The sequence below is a fragment of the Oreochromis niloticus genome, linkage group LG3 (assembly GCF_001858045.2).
Source record: "Oreochromis niloticus isolate F11D_XX linkage group LG3, O_niloticus_UMD_NMBU, whole genome shotgun sequence".
NCBI classification, from domain to species: domain Eukaryota; kingdom Metazoa; phylum Chordata; class Actinopteri; order Cichliformes; family Cichlidae; genus Oreochromis; species Oreochromis niloticus.
The window spans coordinates 58,411,047-58,425,347 of record NC_031967.2 but is presented as its reverse complement, the minus strand read 5'-3'; the positions used below and the strand labels follow the sequence as shown (position 1 = coordinate 58,425,347).

Genomic DNA, 14,301 nt, shown 5'->3' with positions numbered 1-14,301 from the left:
TCTGGTGTCGTGTGGTTGTGTGGCAGGAAGTCCTGCTGGTTGTGAAATGTGTTTACTGCCAGCTGGATGTGTTGTTGTGTTGGTTCACCGCAGCTCCATGAATCTGACACAAATACACACACACACACACACACACACACACCTCATCTGGAAGTACTTTTAATCCTGATACTTTTTCTTTATCTTATTTCACTTCCTCTGACATCATCAGTTTAAATAAAAGTTAAACTATACAAAATAAACCCAAAGTCCTGGATCAGAGGGCGGAGCTCTGGACTAATGAAGGGCCTGGACACACCTGAGGAATCACAAACATCCAAATATGCCCTGAGACCTGATGTTTGATTTCTCCCCATTAAAGCAGGATGGAAGCACTTTGAGCTTCGCCACGTTAAACAGCTGCTTCCATCAGAAGAAACAATTAAACATCTGCATGACGACTGCTTTCACATAACACCCTTACTGCAGTAAACACTCGCTCTCACACACAGAGACACTCCCTGCCAATATAAATCAGCCTGTTGTTGTTGTTGATGTTTCTCTTGATGGGCGTAACATCCGTGGGAGGGGGGCAGGGACTGAGGGCGACATGATGACATGACACTTCCTGCCAGACACGCGATAAAACAGACAGAGCAGAACAAGACTCGGTCAGAACCTGCAGGACCCCCCACAGGACCAGGATTACCCCGAACCTCCAGGACCGCCCCGAGCGCTTGTTACGATGTGGCTGCTTCTGATGATCGTCAGCCTGCTGGATCAGAACCAGGCTGCGCCAGTAAGGCTGGATCATACTGGTCAGTTCATGAGTCAGACATGAGGCTCATCTGTGACTCTGAGACGTGTTTGCGTTTGTCTGCAGCTTCCAGGAGACCTCCACAGCCTTCAGCTCCTCCTGCAGAGCCAAGTGGACCAAACAGCAGTGAGTCAGTGCAGTACAAGTACACAGAGTACTCTCAGTTCTATGTGGCTAAAGCTAGAGCAGTAGAGTCCATCAGAGTTGTAGTAAACTTGTATTTTGAGGTGTTTTCTTTAGGCAGATATTGATGCAGCTGTTTCTTCAGCCTGAGCCTTGTGTTTCCCACACACACTGTAACATGTGTATCCAGATGAAACCCTATCGCCTTCCTCACATTAAAGCATCTTCATCTGAAGTTCTTCAGTTTCTAACATCACTGTGTGTCTGCAGCCTTCAGCCCCTCCTGACCCCGCTCAGAAGATCACTTCCTCCTCCTCCTCCTCTTCTTCATCAGTTTCCTCGGAGTCAAGCCAGAGTTCAGAGGTCAGAGGTGACCTGAGTTATAACACAATCTCACTGTATACTCTGAGTCTATTTGCAGCTTTGAGGGTAGAGTCTGGTAAAATCTTTTATTTGGTAAAAACTGAATGGAGTCTGGTCCTGCAGTCCAGCTAATGCAAATATCTGCTATATCTTGTTAAATGATCACAACATAAAATGCTACATTATTCAAAAACCTCAGCAGCATTTGTCAGAAGTAATTTTATAATGTCCTCCATCTGCAGTCATTATGTCCTGTCATGTGCTGAGTTTTTTCTTATTTGTAGTTTTTACCTTGTAGATTAAAAGAAAGAGAAACTGCAGCTTTAAAATGAGCGTCACAGTGCCATGTGACCAATCAGCTGTGGTTATTAAGGACAGAGTGACTGAATCAGTCCATTTGGTTGCTGTTTACAGGGTCCGCAAATGGTGCGAGAACGACAGAACCTGGAGAACACGGTAACACACACACACTCACATGCACACAGCTCCCTAAACAAATATCGTCACTCTTACTGTGCTACAATGTGTGATGTCATGACGTGTGTGTGATGTCATACCCTGCAGGCTGTGGAGCAGGTGGACTCCTCTCAGGAGGTGAGCGGTCACTTTAATGTAAATAAAGCTTATTTTAATGAGATTAAATGTTAAAAGTGTGTGTGTGTGTGTGTGTGTGTGTCAGAGCGAGGAGCTCCTCCAGCCTCCCAGTGACACCAACAGCACCAGCACCAACCTGTGGATCAATGAGCTTGTTTTACTGGGAGAGAGAGCGGCTGAGCAAGAAGGCGACGGAGAGAGAGACACCAGAGACGGAGAGGACAGCGTGGAGAGCCAACACAGGGTGACATCACTGTGACATCACACACACCTGGGCAATACTTTAAACAAGAATGTTTGATCTGATCTTCTGGAAGATCAGACGAGTGAGATTCTGGGGCGCAGACAGCTTAAATTATATTATATTATATTCTTTTACATATTATATCTATTATATTGTGTTACATTGATGTTGATGGATGCTAATATAAAAAATATAAGATGTACACGTGTCAGGTTTTAGGTTATTTCTGTCTGCAGTCCTGTGCAGGTCACATGACTTACAGCAATAAAACAAAACAAAAAAACGAGCTGAGACGAGACTGAAAGCACAGCTGGTTCAAACTGATTCCTGATTGATGAAAGTGTAATGATAAAGCATTAGGTGGGCTTGTCCCACATCTCCTGGATGGGTCTATGAAACTAACTTAGCCTCCCCTTCAAGTCAGCTGGTCGTCTTCTTGGCTCCTTTAGGTTCTACAAAATAAATCAACTCTAGTGTGACTCCCCCCTTTCTTTTTTGACCCTGCCCCCTACCAGCCTTTGCTGATGACCTTCCACCACCTCCTGACACGACCTCGGCACAGAGAACCCGGTCTGATCTCAGAAGTGGCCGCAGAGGGAGGCGTGTCTGAAGTTGGCGACGTGGGCGGTGCCAGAGAGGAAAACTCTGAGTTCCTGCGACTGTGGGATGACAGCATTGAGCGAGAGGCCGGGCTGACCTTTGACATGCCTGACCAAGGCTTCCATGGAGATGAGGCGGGGCTTGAGCTGGGGCTGTAGAGGCCACGCCCCCATTGTTATGATCACTTATTAACCAGTGAATGATGCAATTATTATTAACTACTGAAGCGTCACAGAACATGTAGCTCCACATGTTAAATGTTTGTTTTAACTGTCCTGATCAATAAAGCTCTGAAGTTTTAATGAGCACTGAGCATGAAACCAGATCATCACACAGTGAATTGACGCCGAGATATCAGCCTCTGTTTGGATCCCAGCAGTTTAACCTGAAACAATAAGCTGAGTTTGACTGTAAATAAACATGATCCCATGTTTTGTTTTTTCTGTTTGAGCCTGAACATTTATTAAACTAAACTTCACATCTGTGCCTTGTCACTGTTTGGTAATAAAAAGTTTTAATTTTTCATGAACTCCAGTTCTATTGCTTTTCCATTTAAATATCATCACGCTTGATCCACTGTAATTATTGAAATTGTTAATAAAATTGTGGAGTCTCAAGCAGCTGCGTGTTTGGCTGCACTGTGATTTAGACTTATTCACCTGAATCTTTTTAGTTTATTTTTAGTCATTTTGCTGATTTCAGGTCAGTTTTTATTAGTTTTAGATATTTTTTTTCTGATTTTTTACACAGTAAAACTCAGATGACATAAAGAGAGCTGCGACATGTTTAGATATTTAGGTTATTTTCTTTGAAACTTACAGAAAGGACCAGACTGGTTCGCATCACTTTATTTTTTTGTCAACAAACATTATAATAAACATTAATGAGGTTAATGATTTCATTTTACATTTTACAGGCCCTGAAAAGGAAACAAACTTTACTTTGCAGCAGAAAAAAAAGTAAAACAAATGCAGTTTTACTTTGTTTTAGGTTTTTTCCCCCCAGGTAGTGGTTCAGCACTGTAACAACATAGCTTCAGAAAAAGGCAGGATCAGGGCAGCTTCTACAGGAAGCACAAGTTTGTGGTCCTTAAAGAAGAAGTGTGCCATTTATAGTCCTAACAGGAGCAAAGGGTTCTGATTGGGGGCTCTGAAATGCCCGATATGCAGAACTGTGAGCAGCTCCTGGTGGTCTGTGGATCCCTGAGGGCATCTTCTTCTCTGGTTTTACAGCAAGTTTGTGGAGGTGGGTTCTGGTCAGTCTCATTTTCTGTGCCTACATTAAATAAATGTTTGTCGTCTTTAATTGGGTGTTTGTTTGTTTGTTTTTAAATCTCCTATAAGGTATTATTCACAGTATTAATTTAAGAGTGCAACAGAAAGTTATTCATTTCTGTTTTTCAGCGTTTTTTCCCCTCACAGCAGCACACTGCAACAAGCAGACCACACAAATGTGTTTATGATGTTCTAAACAATAGAACAAACTCATATGGAATTCCACTGCAGACATTAAACAGGAAGAAGATCTGAAAATCTTCTATGTGAAACATGAAATGGTTCTTTATAAAGAGACTTCTGCTGATCCCGGCTCCAAGTTCTCTGCCCTGATCTGATGTTGTTCTTGGTGTTGTTTGAAGGTGCCCTTGTGACGGAACGTTTGCCCGCAGTCCTCACACCAGTATGGTTTTTCTCCTGTATGGATTCGCATGTGACATGTCAGGCTAAACTGCCGACTGAAGGCTTTCCCACACTCATCACAGCTGTACGGTCTTTCTCCGGTATGGATACGCTGATGTTTCCTCAGGGAGCACGGGCGGGTGAAACTCTGCCCGCACTCCTCACAGCTGTATGGCTTCTCTCCAGTGTGAGTTTTGCTGTGTTTTTGTAAAATACACTTCTGCTTGAAACTTTTCCCACACTTGTCGCAGCTGTACGGCCTTTCTCCAATGATAACTCTGTGATGATTTTTAAGGAAGCACGTGTGGGAAAAAGGTTTTCCACACTCCTCACACCAGGGCGGACTCTCTCCGGTGTGGATTTGCTGGTGGACTTTTAGGGAAAATTTCAAAGCAAAACTTTTACCACACTGGTCGCAGCTGTATGGTTTCTCTGCTGTGTGCAAACGTATGCAGTGAGTGTTCAGACTACATTTCAGAGTAAAAGTCTGACCACACTGATCACAGCTGTATGGCCTCTCCCCGGTGTGACTTCGTTTGTGCTTCCTCAGATGGGACGACTGAGTGAAAGCTGAGCCACATGTGTCACAGCTGTACGGTCTCTCTCCTGTGTGAGCACGCTGGTGGCTCAATAAACCACTTTGTTGATTGAAAGCGGAAGGGCACTGATCACACCTGAATGGTTTCTTCCTGGTGTGACTTCGCTCGTGCCTCCTCAGATGAGACAACTGAGAGAAAGCTGACCCACATGTGTCACAGCTGTACGGTCTCTCTCCTGTGTGAACACGCTGGTGCGTTAAGAAAGTCTGTAGTCGAGCGAAAGTGGATGGGCATTGATCACAGCTGTACTGTTTGTCATCCATGTGAATCTTCCGATTCTTGTTTGAGGCGTTGTCATGGTGCTGGGAGCCATGATGTCCGGGTCTCTTGTGGTCACCACGTTTCTATGACAAAAGAGGAAAAAGAAGGACAAGTTGGTACAACAAGGTGAATGTAATTACAGAGACAACACACAGGTTCATAAAATGCTGGGACTGAGCTTTGAAACCTGGTGGAGGAGGGCGGATGGAAAGAGGGAGGAGAAATACTTGTGAAACTTGAAAAATTAGAATATCGTGCAAAACTTCATTTATTTCAATCATTTAGCTTAAAAGGTGAACCTAATATAGGATAGACATTGCAAAGTGAGATATTTCAGCCCTTTATTTGTTATAATTTTAATGATTATGGGTTACAGCTTATGAGAACCCCAAATTCAAAATCTCAGAAAATTAGAATATTACATGAAATCAATAAAACAAGGATTTTAAATACAGAAATGTCCTCTGAAAAGTACAACCATGCATATGTACTCAGTACTTGGTTTGGGCCCCTTTTGCATGAATTACTGATTCAATGCGGTATGGCATGGATGCTATCAGCCTGTGGCACTGCTGAGGTGCTGTGAAGACCAGGATGCTTCAATAGTTGCCTTCAGCTCTTCTTAATGTGCTTTGAAATAGCACTTCAGAAACACCCAACTTCTTATGCAATTACTTTTTGAGGCTTTCCCTTCTTATGGAGTGTTGTGGCTGCCGTCAGCAGCAGTTATGCAGTTTAAGATAATTTCATGGTTTAAGTTACAATAAATAAGTTAAAAATATTTTATTTTAATATATCAGATTTAATGTATACATTGTTGGGTTTAAAAATACACATTTAAATGGTTTACAGAATGTCTCCAGGGTGGAACCAATGTTCAGTCTGTTGTTTGGGGTTGACAGTATTTTCAGTTGCACGCCACACTTGATAGAGGGCAGCATGCTTTCCTCTGTCACTCGGTGGTAGAGCTATGCAGACGCATGCAACGAAGTTTTCCAGCTGTGAAAAGAAGTGACACTGCAAGATGTGTTTTCATTAACCCCTGCAAGTTAATGCGGCCAATGAGGTATGCAATGTGTGTTTATGTCATGATAGGAAATAAGATGTTTGTTTGTAACTGAACTGTTGAGTTTATGGTGGTCACGTGTAATTTGTAAATGTAAAATTGTGTATGTTTTTATCTTGTTTAATAATGTGCTTTATTGTTTATTCTCTATGAGAACACTTTACTGTGGAAATTGATTATTCTATGTTGTTTGTACAGTTCTCACGGCATCGTTGGTGGCACCTGTGTGCAATAAATGCCAGTAAAAATCAAGAACGCCTTGTGTCCGTTTTTCAACTTGGAGGGAGTTACAAGTGTGTTAATGATGGTTTTCTGTACAACTGTCAGGTCAGCGGTCTCCCCCATGATTGCGATTCCTACTAAACCAGACTAAGAGACCATTTCAAGGTTCAGGAACCCTTTGCAGGTGTTTTGGATTAATAAGCGGATTAGAGTGTGACACTTTGAGCCTAAAATATTGAACAATATTCTAATTTTTTGAGCTTTTGAATTTGGGGTTTTCATAAACTATAAGCCATAATCATCAAAATTCTAACAAATAAAGGCTGGAAATATCTCGTATTGCATGTAATGCGTCTATATCGTACATTAGTTTCACCTTTTACGTTGAATTAATGAAATAATTGAACATGATATTCAAATTTTTCGAGTTTCACCTGTAGAAGAGGTGGACAGAAAGACAAGTAGGTAGGGAAGAAAAGGAGAAGAAGAAAACACAGATACTGAGACAAGGAGGAAATGTTTTCTTCTCTAGAATACTATTTCCTTTCCTTCCTTATTAATATGTCATTTCATTATCTTCTACTTCCTTTCTTCTTCTCTCCTTCCTCATTGGCTTCAACCCCTCCTTAATTTCTTCTCACCCTCCTTGTTTATTTCTCTCTTAGTTATTTCCTTCTCTCTCTCTCTCCATGTTTACTTCTCTCCCATCTCACCTCCTCCTTTCCTTCCCTGTTCCCTCCTTGCCTAATTTCTTCCTCTCTCCTTCACTGTAGAACATGTTTAGCAACACGCTGAGGGAGGATAGCCAGCGTTATCACGCTGACCTCTGAGTGCCTCGTGCTGTCCTCAGGTTCATGCTTCAGCAGACTGCAGCTCATTGTGAGCTCTGCACATGAAATTATTTAATAAAACTGAACACAAGAGCAGCTCACTCCGATTTGGCTCCCAGGCTGAAACAATGTTTTATTTCTGACTTTCTCTTGAGTCCAAACTCCGAGATCCTCCACTCACAAACTTTGGAACAGCCGACCACAAAGTAATTCACACGGGAGTATTTAAAGTTAATAAATACTGCAAGATTACAACAGAGTAGCACTATAGGACATTTATTTATGGCCTCACCTACTGTGTATCCATCTGATAACAAACAGGGTGTTGTGCTCAGAACATCCTGTTCTAATCTAATCTAATCTACTTTTTGTGTTTGTGCACTAGTGGAGTGATGTGGGTGTGTCTGACCATCTTGTGTCTCCTCTGCAGGGAGAAACTAGCGCGAATACATTATGTGTGGACATCGCCCCCCAGCAGCGCTCTATTATTATATTTATTATTTATTTGTTTTTTTGTTTAGTTTTGTCTGGGCTTCTCCACTTTCTCTAAGCTGTCTTCTAATAAACTATTGTTGAAGTTCACCGACTTCACAGATTGTTTTGATGGTAGAGATCAAACAGAGACAAGAACTTCATTTGACACTCTTTATTTTCCAAGCATTCACTGAACACATATCTGGAGACCAAGCAGCTAAGAGCTCTCTATGGGCGAGGTCTGGCTAAACAAAGGGATGCACTCATCTATATAGGGTCGTGGAAGCTGCCCTCTGTGACACAACTCCTAGTAACTTTCTCTCTCTCCATCTCTATGGTAACACCACTGTCTCCCCATCGTATCTCGCTCACCTTGGTCTACTCCCCTTTCTATGCAAGCTGCTCACATTCTTTGACTACACAGAAGCAGGCCTGAAACTAAAGCAATCTGAAACACAATTAATACAGCATGAAATCAACAGAATAACTTTATTCAATTTAAAAAGAATAATTATCATTAGCTGTGTCGTTTCCATTACTTCATTCCACACTATTTTCTGCACTTTTCAAGCTGCATCTCCAGCATTTTTGTATTGAACCATGTGTTCTCGCTACATTATTAAGAAGTTTGCGAGTTTAGCTCAGAGATCATAAATTCAGTCCTCGCTGCCAGTTTTTTGACACAAAAAAACTCTGTGGATGCTCTTAGAGACTGCATTGTGGAGAGCACACTGACCAGCTGCATCACTGCATGGTACGGCAGCACTACTGCTATGGACTGCAAACGCCTGCAGAGAGTGATAACAACTGCAGAGACGATCATCAGGTCATCTTGCATATTAAGCGCATAGCTGTTGGTGCCATTAAAAACTGTCTTTAGTGATTCAGGATTCAAGTGTTTATTGTCATATGTACAAAGAAAAGTATTTCTCTGTGTATTGAAATTCTTTCTTTGCTATCCACACACAAATGCCTTGGTTAATATTTACAAATAGAACAGGCAAAATACAAATAGTACAAATAAATAAATGAAGACAAAATTTAAGTGTGAAATAGATGTAGTGTACGAGAGCTGTTTCTACTTAATAAGAACAATCTGACTCTTTCTCCGTACAGATGCACTAACCTGTAGTTATAGAGCAGATGCACAGTTTCTTCATCAGCCTTTCCCCGTTTTTATTATGTTTTATGGCCATGAACACGTTTGAATCTAGAATTCCAATATAATCCATTCAATTTCGCATTAAAACATTAAAAAACTCAAATTGTTACCTAATAGTAATAATACCACTTTTCAAGCCGTTTAAATAATCGCCACGGCTTCTGGGGGGACGATTGCTGAGTTTACGAGGTGCACCTAAACGCCCCATGCATTCCTGACGGCGTCTACAGCTTGGACCCTAAGTTCTGATGCAGACGCGCAAATCGTTTTCTTAAACTGTGCGGCTGTGTCCCGATGGTCTCTCACCTGGAGCTCAGCGCGACCTGAGGAGGACTCCTCTCCGTCGCTGTTCTCCGTGTCCCAGCTTTCCTCCTCCATTATTGCTGCTCTGCTCCTGTTCCGCCAAAACTCAGCAGCTCCTCTCAGTACTCTCTCCAACTCTCGCGGTGACTAAAAAATAACGCGAGAAGAACAAAAACACTCCCATGGCCCTTTCTCAAGTACGCGAGTCCGGCACGCACGGACTCGGGATTTGTACAGCGTACTTGATGATGTCACAGGTCCGGAGTTTTTACTGCCGTCCCCTCTTAATTTAACTGTGAGTAACATGTTATGAAGCTTAACTTTAATCTCAGCCAAACCGATTTACTCAGGAACAAAGAAAACACTGAAATGAACCAAACATTAACATTTAGAAGTGATCTAAGTGACTCATATATCATGTTTAACCTCAGCAGCGAAATCTCTATTAATATGTACATGTATGCCTTAATAAAAACAAACAGGTGAGATGTTACGACGTGTTATTTTTATTTTAGTGGACACTAAAATAATTACAACAGACAGCTGCTGGGGTTTGGAAGAGAACTGAACAAATATTTAAATTATAATCTGATCATTTTGAAGCAGCCTTCAGAATCTAGTATTAACATGCTGTTTTTGTTCCCAGTGAAAATGTTTCCTCCTGAATTGAAATATATCTCAGCCAAACCGATTTTGTTTGGAAATTTGTGATATCTTGATTAATCGAGCAGATATTTGAAGCGTACACAGCTACATTCTCACTTCAAAATAACTTAAACGTTTATTTTGTGACCCAGAAAGAGTAATATTTAAAAGTTTTTAGCCGCGCTCCTCCGCCATTGCCGCGTTTGGGTTTTGTACTGATCACGAGTACACGAGAATGCAAGTACGCACAAGTACGCATATTGAGACAGGCCCCTTGTGTATTTCTTTATTGACACACATCTCCGCTGGTAAAGTGTTGGAATCTCATTCTGGGCTCATTTCCTTCCTTTCCTCTTCTTTCCTCTTTATTTCCTTCTCTGTCCCCTCATTTGCTACCTCCTTATTTCCTTCCTTCCTTATTTCCTTCTTCCTCCTCGTGTGCTTCACTCAGCAGGTGTAAATCACCTTCTAAATGAGGTGAAAATAAATCTGAGAGTTTGTTTCTTTACGTTAATCTGGAGTGAGCCTCATCTGTGACACAGATTATAATCGATTTTTATTAATTCATTGTTTTTCTTTTCTACGTTTATTCTTTTAAACATTTTTAACCTGTCAGAACGGCTCCTTGTTTGTGAGAATAATAACAAAGTTTAACAATAATATGAAATGTCAGACTTCAGGGGAAACCTGTCCTTCAGAGCCATCGTGTGTTCATCACTGCATTCAGGGTTCAAGCTCATGAATGGGAAATCTGTTGCTCACTTTGCTTCAGGTCTGAAACTGATCAGCGATCCCAGAGGAACATCGAGAACGATCAGCACTGATGATCATGCAGAAAGATGCAGGGAATTCTTTTAAAGAACAGGTTTTTATTCGTGGCAGTGAAGAAGAAACTGGAACTTTTCCATCATTTACTTATTCATGCATTACTTGATTAGATGAGGTTTTTATCAGAGACTGGAAGGTCAGCTCTGTAGTTCTGATGGATAACGACGCATCACGCTCACAGAAAAGCTGAACCTCTGTGAACATTTTACCATCAGCAGTAAAACTTCAAAGAAGCTGAAGCTCAGACACGCACATCTGATTACAGAGTTTATCTGCTTTGTTTTATTTTACTTATTTATTTACCCTGGATATGATGAGATGCACTGAGCTTCTGTAAAAACTTTATTTAAACGTGTGAGTACACTCTGGTCAAAGATGATGTTGTGTTGTTCTGTTTACACTTAAATAAAGACTTGAATCCTCTTAAAATCATCAATTTCTGTTTTTATTTACAATCATTTTATTTACGCAGCATCACAGCTTAGTCACATGTTCGTCGGTTTAACATCCATTTCTTCTCACGGCGCTCGTATCCAACTGTTCGTCTGTGGTCGATGACTCTGTCTACTCTGTCGACACGTTTAAATAAAGCTTTTTTGAACACGCTACTCGCTGTCCCGTGACAATCGTCTGAGGGGTCCTCCTGTGTGGACGACGGTGAGGCCACAGGTCGCTGCAGCATGACGTCACCGTAGAAACACCATGGTAACAAGACCTGCGAGACAACCACAGTATCACTGCTTCCTTCTCTACCTCCTCATTTCCTTTTCTGCCTCCGTCTTTGTATGTTTTTGTGTACTTCTGAATCTTCAACTTCTCGTTCCCTTATCCCCCATCTCATTTCCTTTTCTACCTCCTTAGCTTTCCCTCCAACTACATTCTTGTTTCCTTTTCATTCCTGCCCTTCTCTCCTAATTCCTTCTCTAGATCTAGTTTCTTTTCCGCTTCCTTATTTCCTTTTCTAGTTTCCTGTTTGCGTCTTTATCACCACATTTCCTTCCGAGACTCCTTCCTTTCTGCTCTGACTTCTCATTTCCTTAACTGTCCCTTCATTTCTCCTTTCTTCACCTATAACTGTTCTTCTCTACTTCCTTGTTTCCTTCTCTATCTATTTCAATTCTTTACCTTCTTTTTGCTTACTTTTCCACTGTCGCATTTCCTTCCTGTCTCCCCTCTCTCTCAGGTCATACAGACGTGTGTGTGTGTATGTATGTGTGTGTGTGTGTGTGCGCGTGGTGTTACCCAGTGTGTAGGCGCAGACCAGCTTCTGATTGGTGGAGACTTGCAGCCAGTGTGGAACCAGCGAGTTGCTGTCAGTGTGCAGGGGGAGCATCAACACTGTGACACACAGCACCGCCACAGCCACACACACCGCCCACTGAGACGCGCTGCGCACAGCTGCAGACACACACACAGACACATCATCAGTAAGATCAACTCTGCACCCGCGAATGCACTGCTACAGGAACCAATCAGAGCACTCCATGGTGCCTTACCTGTGCAGGCAGGCAGGTGTGCCTGTGCGGGCAGAAGCTGAGAAGTAGGACGGGGCGGCGCCCTTTGTTGACCTCCTCTTTGCTCCTCTTCCTCTCGTCCTCCTCTAAGCTCCGCCCAGATCTCCCGTCGTCCCACCTGGCCTCCGCCCCTAACCTCCATGCGGAACCGGTCCCTGCGGCCACAGTTTCTGGGGGAGACGTCCAGGTGACGCACGACCCTGACAGGAAAATGAAATGCTTGATTGCATGAGAGCCTCGTTATGGAATAAGTTTTAAATAAAGTTTGAAACACTCACAGGTCGACGCAGGACTTGGCCCGGATGCTGCCCTCTGCCTCCACCACCCTGTAGAACGAGGGCGCTGTGCACCACACTGTGAGGACAGAGAGAGAGGCTGTTAGAGGCAGCGGCGGCGTGACCAGGGGCCTAAACATGGCTGCACTCACTCTTGAAGCTGAGGCTGAAGCTGTAGGGTTGTAAAGGGTCAGCACCCTCCTATGGGAGCTCCTCTGCTCGGCGTAGAACACCATCTCCGAGGGGAACAGGAAGACGGCAAGCCGCGGCATGCCCCCCGCCGCCACGCTCTGCTCCCCCGCCACTGCCGACCCCCCCTCGTCTCCTCGCCCGTCATGGCTCTGCCTCCTCCTCATTAGTCCGCTCTGTGTGGAGCCCCGCCCGCGGACATGATCGGAGAGCTGTCATTGGATACCTAGAGGTAACACCGCCTACCAAAACAGTGAGAAAAAAAAATCATTTAACGAGGAGAAAAAAGTTTCTCTTTCCTAGGCTGTGGCTCCTTGGATCCTCCTCTGCTCCTTATTTTGCACAATGCCTCCTTGTTACCTCTCCTTACTTCTTTCCCCCTCCTTCTCGTCCTTTCTGTGTCCTCATTTCAACCCTTCCCCCTTTATTTACTTTCCTTCCTCATATCCCTCTTTCCTGCCTTTTCTCTGCCACCATGATTCTTACCTGATACCTTGCTGCCTTCTGTACGTCTTTCCTTCCTTCTGTTTGTTTGTTTACTTCTCTACCTCCTCTTATCCTTCTGTGCTTCTTCCCTTCCTTTTCTGTTTCCGTGTTTACTTCTCTAGCTCCTCGTTTCCTTCCCTAAACAAACAGGACCCAGCATGTAAACAGTGGAGAACAAACACAGGTAACGCCTCATAAATAAGTACCTCAGCTCCTGTGTATCCCTCCGCAGCCAGCCTGTAGTATAAATTGTTTATTTCTGGATCTCTGTGTAAAAAACTCCGAAAAACTTCACTAACAGACTTTCTGTTAGTGAGCTTCCTGCTGTTTGCTAACGCTAGCTGCCCAATCACTCCGACCCGCCAAAACACCGGTAATGTGACGCAGCAGAAACTGTCGCCAGCTCCGCGGTATGATCTCCGGCTGTCGGACGGTCACACCGAGGCGTTTTATGGGAGTTTAATCCGGTAAAAAACAAAAACAAAACAGAAATAACACCGCTCAGTGTTTCTACTCACCGCTGCCCCCGGATCTACTTCCTCAGCAAGCTGTTGCTTGTGATAAATCCCTCCCCCTCTCTAGCTCTAAACCAATGAGCGTTCGGAAAGAATCCCAGCCTTCTGTTGTTTTGTGTGTCACATCAGACTCCTTAGTTTGACGCTGTGTTTACGCTGAAATGATGGTGGCAACAGTTGTAATTCATTTTTAATTCTGAAACTAAACAAGAAATCAGTTTGGATGTATTAAAGCCATAATATTCAAGAGAATGGTACAACAATGGTTGCTACAATGTTTCAACCATGCTACAAGAAAATGTTTTCTTTCTGTGGCTCTCGGAGGAGGCGGACGCATCTTTCACCCTCTCCTTATCTTTCTGGATTATCCTTTTGTGTTACACATTTCACAGTTTTTTTTCCTTTGCTACCTAGCCTGACCTGTACGGTCGGCAAGGTCTCTCATCTCGGTTGTGGGCAACTGCAACTGACAAATAAAAGCCATCTCATCTCGTCACAATGGTACAACATTATAAGCAATAAATTATTTAACAAAT

General features: G+C 43.0%; 3 protein-coding genes across 4 annotated transcripts; 1 reads left to right on the top strand and 2 right to left on the bottom strand.

Annotated features, from left to right (window-relative positions):
• The first annotated feature begins 579 nt into the window (after positions 1-579).
• Positions 580-3,202, top strand: LOC102078012 (uncharacterized). The gene is made up of 7 exons (XM_005463627.4): positions 580-778; positions 863-922; positions 1,190-1,282; positions 1,697-1,738; positions 1,847-1,876; positions 1,962-2,120; positions 2,636-3,202. Exons 1-7 carry the CDS (start codon positions 725-727, stop codon positions 2,876-2,878), a joined length of 681 nt encoding a protein of 226 aa, XP_005463684.1. The 5' UTR covers positions 580-724; the 3' UTR covers positions 2,879-3,202.
• A 306-nt stretch (positions 3,203-3,508) lies between these two features.
• LOC100699524 (zinc finger protein 782) lies at positions 3,509-9,572 on the bottom strand. Of its 2 annotated transcripts, XM_025905731.1 has the most exons (3): positions 9,317-9,379; positions 8,975-9,058; positions 3,509-5,339 (listed from the first exon to the last, which is right to left on the bottom strand). In XM_025905731.1, exon 3 carries the CDS (start codon positions 5,256-5,258, stop codon positions 4,281-4,283), a length of 978 nt encoding a protein of 325 aa, XP_025761516.1. In that variant the 5' UTR covers positions 5,259-5,339; positions 8,975-9,058; positions 9,317-9,379; the 3' UTR covers positions 3,509-4,280. The 2 variants fall into 2 exon arrangements, with proteins under 2 accessions (XP_025761516.1, XP_005463685.1); XM_005463628.4 differs by lacking the exon at positions 8,975-9,058 and having other exon boundaries at positions 9,317-9,572.
• Positions 9,573-11,209: 1,637 nt separating this feature from the next.
• On the bottom strand, positions 11,210-13,743 carry LOC100699792 (motile sperm domain-containing protein 1). Its single transcript, XM_025905734.1, is given in 7 exon segments — positions 11,210-11,501; positions 12,048-12,184; positions 12,283-12,500; positions 12,579-12,654; positions 12,728-12,757; positions 12,760-13,006; positions 13,457-13,743. Coding segments are annotated over 6 exon segments (867 nt in total). The 5' UTR covers positions 12,932-13,006; positions 13,457-13,743; the 3' UTR covers positions 11,210-11,267.
• Between the last annotated feature and the right edge of the window lie 558 nt (positions 13,744-14,301).

Coding starts and splice junctions, on each gene's coding strand:
- LOC100699524 (XM_005463628.4), bottom strand. CDS start 9,388: ATGGAGGAGGAAAGCTGGGACACGGAGAACAGCGACGGAGAGGAGTCC. Junction 5,340..9,316: donor CAGGTCGCGCTGAGCTCCAG/GTGAGAGACCAT, acceptor CTTTTGTCATAG/AAACGTGGTGACCACAAGAG.
- LOC102078012 (XM_005463627.4), top strand. CDS start 725: ATGTGGCTGCTTCTGATGATCGTCAGCCTGCTGGATCAGAACCAGGCT. Junction 779..862: donor ATCAGAACCAGGCTGCGCCA/GTAAGGCTGGAT, acceptor GTTTGTCTGCAG/CTTCCAGGAGACCTCCACAG. Junction 923..1,189: donor GCCAAGTGGACCAAACAGCA/GTGAGTCAGTGC, acceptor GTGTGTCTGCAG/CCTTCAGCCCCTCCTGACCC.